Raw genomic sequence first — 6,000 nt, forward strand, 5'->3', positions numbered from 1 at the left:
TTTCTGAAAAACCTGCTTATACAGTCATCATTTGGCAATTTTCCTTGTACAGAAACCACAGGTTGTGTGATGGACGAGTGCATGGTGGGGTGACATTGCTGGTTGATCAGCATGTGCCCACCCTGTCTTTGTCACTTGATACACCCTAGCAGGCTGTAGCCATCTATGTTTCCTTGGGTTGTACCATCACCATTTGTTCTCACTATCTGACTCCTGAAGAGGTCAATAATCAGTCAGTCCTTGATGCCCTTTTTACTATTGGGTGATTTTAATGGACATAATCCCCTCTGGGCTGGTGCTAGTATTGATGGGGAGGGGTCATGCTATAGAGCATATGCTCTTGGACCCCAACCTCTCTCTCTTCAATACTGGTTCTTGTACCTATTCACCCTATTCCTGAACTTTACATTGGTGATGTTGTGCTTTTTGTGGTCCCTGAGACAAAGTTTTTGGGGCTTATCTTTGACCGTGAGCTGATCTTTATTCCACACATCAAGCACCTACATGTTAAGAGTTCTCTCTTCCACTTCTTAGATGGTGGATCGATGTTCCATGGTAAAAATCTATCATGCCCTTATTCAATCAAAACTGGACTATGGGTCTCTAGTCTATGGCTCTGCCATGACCTCGGCCTTGAAAATGTTGGACCCTGTTCACCATCAAGGGCTTTGACTCTGCACAGGGACCTTCCTCATTTCTCCAGTACAGAGTTTGCAACTGTCTTTAATGTATGCTTTGAAACTTCCATCTTTACTACAGCTTCCCACGTGGGGTTGTGTTATCCTTCCCCAGTGAGCCACACTTTTTATAATATAGTCTGCCATTGTTTCTTATAATCTTTGTATCCAGGTGCAGTTGGATGAATTGCTTCTATCTTTGGATGACATAGTAGTATCCAGATTGGCCCATCCCACTATGGCTAATTACTATCCCCAAACATTATCTTTCTTTGAGTCATCTGGAGTTGATAGATATTCTTGATTTGAAGTATTGTCTTCTATTTGCTGAGCATCTTTCAAACCATCCTTCCGTTTCCATTTGTACAGATGGTTTGAAATCAGGTGACTCTGTGGGCTCTGTCATGGTTTGTCATAATTCGGTTGTTGCACACAGAATCCCCTCTGCAGTTTCTGTGTTCACTACCCAATTGTATGCCATTTCTCTTGCCCTGGATTACAAAGAAGTTATGCAGTATATGAACTGTACTATTTATACCAATTCACTTGGCTCTCTGTTAGTCCTGGAATTGCTTCATATCAGTTCTCACCCTGTTCTTGTCAATATTCAAAACCAACTGGCTTATTTCTCTCAGTCATCTACTTCTGTCCAGATTTTCTGGATACCAGGCCATGTTGGTATTTGAGGAAATGAGCTTGCTGACATCACAGCTAAGTCAGTCTGTTATGGTCCTGTACTCAAGACTCAGATCCATGCCAGTTAGCAGTTAACTCTGAGTGAGAAACATGATGATAACTTTTCCAAATTAAACTTCTATTTCTCCTTGTCCATCTTGCTTCCATAAGGATTTGAAGAAGGATGTTGTTTTGTCTAGGCTACACATTAGTCACAGTTTTTTAACTCACCACTTTCTTTTATGTGGTACTGATGCACCAATGTGTGGTCTGTGTGGCACTCAAGACACAACAGCACACATCTTACTGTTTAAAATGGTGCCATCATTCTCAATTATAACAATGGCACCATTTAAACATATCTTTACTATGGGTTCACATTGGTCAGTGTTATTGGTACGGGTGATGTCCACCTCAGTTATGTTTTTAAATTTTTAAGGGCCATTGATCTTTTTAACTCTAAGGTTTTAATCCAAAAACTGGACTATGTTCTGGTTTAGAATGATTTTTTTATATTATTTACTGATTTTACTTTTTACCAGCTGTTTGGCTCAGATAGCCCATTTGCTTTTTGCCAATAAACACTAAACAACCAACCATCTGAGTACACCTATTCATTCTGGATAGTTGCTTTTTGCTAAGTTTGGTATTTGTGCACCAACACTAGCCCTCTACCTTTGTAGTGTGGGATTCCTATCCTTTGTGGTAGCAAATCCATTTCTTTAAGTTAACATTTTTTATTTTTTTTTACATTGAAAACATACTTCTGATAGGTACTGGCCACCTCTCACATACTTCCCATCCTTCCTTTCCATAACATTTTATTCTAGTACCTGCCAATTTCCAAAGTGGTGATTGAGGGTGGGAATAGCAAAGAGTGCTGGCTCTGACATTATAAATGGGCCAATACTATTGGTGGAGAATAGTCATAAGATATGTGCATGTTCAAAAATGATTAAAACTAGTGAGGTATAAAGACAAATGTGCTGATTACTAAAATTATTTTTGCAATGCTTAAAGGGTAGTCAACAATCAAGTTAGCCTTTTATGTAAGAGTAGGTAAGTATGGTAATACACTTTAGTGTAAGAAGATGTTCATTTGAAGATTTTAAGTTAGTAGTATGTTATTGGCAGTAACTGTGGGTTTATGATGTCTACATTATTGAAATACAAATCTATAACATTACTCACTGCAGTTTTGATGGTAAAAGTCATTAATCAGTGTATTGTAAGTACCTTTAACACTAATTATGTTAGTTAATATGAAATTTCAGTGAAGTGTATCAAACATTATTAGGTATGTGACAAATACATTCATTATTTATGCTTATTCTTTATATTTACAGCTAAAAAATGTTCCTCCTGTTCAGTCTAATGTTGACAAAGCAACAGTCTGACAAATCTCTCTTTGCCTTCCTCTATGGTGCTGTTTTTCCACATCTGTGGCAAAGCCATGCTTGATTTAGTGATAAGTGAACTACAGTAATGCATCACTTCATTGTATAATCTCATAATATTAGTTCCAAAGTGTTGTGAATGAGACTAAAAAAATCTTTGAACACTTTAATAAGCTCATCTACAGAGATCGGTGGAAATGAATAAAATAGACTTGTGCACAGCTACTGTGAACATAAGTGTGTGATGTTGAAGTAAGGTTTCATTGATATAAATGTTCTTGATAATTTCATTGTTGGGAATAATTCAGTATCAACAGGGTTTAACTTTTTTATCCAAAACACTTTGTTTAGACTAAATATATAGTTTGATTTTTTTTTCAATTTTATTTAATAGTTCTGTTTTAGAAGTCAAAGAGCAAAAAACTGCATTATTAAGCTTTTGTTATTTTATAAGAACTATTTATATGGAATTCTTTCCTTGTTATCATGTAGCAAAAGATGCCAAATTTGTACATTAGTAGACATAGCTTTTTAGAAAAGAAAGAAAAGGCATTTTTTATAATTTTCATACATTGATTCCCAATACTGGAATATAAACATACCAGCAAAATAATGCTTTTGGAGACTAATACCAAAGTAAATACCTGTTATTACAATATTGTACAGTGCACAATTTTTTTTTTAATTATTTTTTGCAAGAACAGTATTTTCATAACTTTCTTTACCACAAAGAAATGTTTTGGCTTGCACTAGTGTAAAATGAAGACATTTTAAAAAATTGTTAGAATTTAATGTTTATCCCTATCAATACTATTGAAGGAAACTCAATCTCTTCAGAAATGTTGATAAAAGAGTAATGATCTTTAAATAGTCTTCTCAGGGAATTTACAAAACAAATATGAATCTAAATTGACTTAGGACTAATGATAAAAAGAAAACATTATATTAACTTCATAGTAAACAAAAAAGTAAGGAAGTTGAAGCATGCTTCTGTAATTTGCTCTTTATTCCACTTAGATTTTTCAATTAAATTTATTGTACATAGTGCTTTTCTGATTAGATTCCTGTATTGTACATTATGAAGAGCCTTGTAGTTTATTTAAGTTTATTTTTCTCTGACAGCACTTGTAACATTTAAAACAATTAATGTTTTTTCTTGCTTTAATTGAGGGACTGTTATTCTATTTTTAAAATTTAATAATTGCCTTTAGATCTCTAGTGTCTTATGTAAACAGTCTAAATGATAATAAAAAGAAAAAGAAAAGTGAGGTAAAGTATGTTGAAACAAAGTTTCTTCAGTGCACAACTCTCTATTTTGTTTATCACAAAATGGGAATCAGATACTTACTTGATAGGAAGTTAACTGTGTAATACTCCTATACAATAATGACCTGATACCTGAATCTCATGTTTCTCCCAGTCGTTACTGTGATGGTATTGAGGTTGTATTCCACTTCCTTTTGTGTAATAATAATGCAGAAATGTACACATTTTTAAGTAAAAATTTATATTAATAGTTATAAATCTAATAACATGAAAATGTACAATTAAAGCATCACTTATTTTTAATAGTAATGTCTGAAGGAGCAAAAGTTTATATTGATATAAATTACTGAATGAAGAAATTCTTTTAAAACTGGTCATGTAGGAACAACTATTTGTATCTATACACACACACACACACACACACACACACACACATATATATATTTAAATTTTAACACATCTTACACTTGTATAAGTCATTAATTTGTATATTTTATATTCAGTTTAAATACAGTATGGGAAATTAGGAAGTAATTTATCATTGTTTTGATGATCTAAAGTTATTTTTTTTAAGATTACAAGACGATCATGTGATTGAAATAATATTTCATAGTTCTTTAGTGTTTTTAATTCAAAATGTTGACAAAATGATTCAGAATCTCACTTCACTATCATTTTATGAGAAATGAACCATGTGTAATTTGAAGTAGTATTGTTTCTTTAATTTCATACAGAGCATCTTTTAATGCATCAGATGTGTATATTTTGAAGATTTTTTTCAACTCTGTACATTTAACAGTTTTCATTAGTTAAGTTTAAATTCAATATTGATTTAATTTTTCATCCATCATAAAGTGTCAGTTGTTAATAGATTAAAATAAATGGAATAAAGGCAATATGTACCAGTTGATTTGAAGCATTCCTCTTTATGTTTGTTAAAATCTTCCTCCCTCATGTTTCAATGTCGGATATGGTCTTTATCATTTGCTTCTAATATTAACCATCAAGTATGATTAATAAACCAGACATTTTCATATGAGATATTCAAATTGAAGAGGTCAGCTGGGTAAATTTATTTAAAACCTAAAATATTTTTTGTGTATGTTTGTTTTACAGTTGAAGGTAAATAACTAAAATGGAGCAAAACCATTATTATGTTAAAACTTTAATACCTTATAATCTTATTTCTGTACTAGTATAGTACAACATTTTTTTAAAAAGTAAATGGTGAAAAAACTGTTCACTCCAGTTTTTCCTCTCATATCTGCTACTTATTCCTTATTCTGAAGAGCAGGATCTTTTTATCCACACGCTTTTTTAAATTAAGTCACAAGACATTATACTTCATGATAAGCATGTATTTACATCACAGTGAAGTTCTTGCATAAAAATAATATCATTGTCTTTACATCTACATTGGCACTGCATATCATATAGTGCAGAAGGTACAATGTGATTTTGGCACTAAAACAAAATAATAACTTTAATCACATTCTTATTGATGGGCTTCATTTCTGTCATCCTTTCAGAATTCATGCTTAGATGGTTTTAGAAACTACAAATGCTGCAGATTGTAAAGTCCAAAAAATCAAACTGTAATGTGCTTTTGTAGATGTAACACAGACATAGCTATATTTGAACCTGAGGGGTCTGTGATCTGTCTGTTTAGCCCAGTGCTACATAAGATGCTGTCCAGTTTGAAAATGCCTGTGCCTTTCCACCATAGCATAAATGACCAGAAAAAAAAATTTTTTGACAGGTAAAACAGTTTCAAGATTTCTATTTAGAGAATAATGAAATAAAATTTCCACTAAGTCCTAACTCTCAGACATTACAAACAAGAGAAACTAACACATTTCTAAAATCCCTGTACATTTTGTCCTTCAGTTATTGTTTTTTAAACAAAACTTTTAAATACATCTATAAACGTTTGAAAACAATATTTTAACCAAGGCTAAAAAAGGATCTGGATATAGACACGCTCC

The 6,000-nt window shown here is 32.7% G+C and overlaps 1 protein-coding gene across 1 annotated transcript in view; it reads left to right on the top strand.

The window, feature by feature from the left end:
- The window catches only part of LOC143252911 (cell adhesion molecule Dscam1-like), a 107,537-nt gene extending 102,612 nt beyond the window's left edge, over positions 1-4,925 (top strand). Inside the window, exon 15 of the mRNA XM_076505756.1 lies at positions 2,699-4,925. Within this exon, the coding sequence (XP_076361871.1) occupies positions 2,699-2,749 (51 nt within the window). The 3' untranslated portion in view covers positions 2,750-4,925. The remainder of the gene's footprint in view (positions 1-2,698) is intronic.
- Positions 4,926-6,000: the final 1,075 nt, after the last annotated feature.

This window comes from Tachypleus tridentatus, chromosome 6 (genome assembly GCF_004210375.1).
Source record: "Tachypleus tridentatus isolate NWPU-2018 chromosome 6, ASM421037v1, whole genome shotgun sequence".
Classification (NCBI taxonomy): domain Eukaryota; kingdom Metazoa; phylum Arthropoda; class Merostomata; order Xiphosura; family Limulidae; genus Tachypleus; species Tachypleus tridentatus.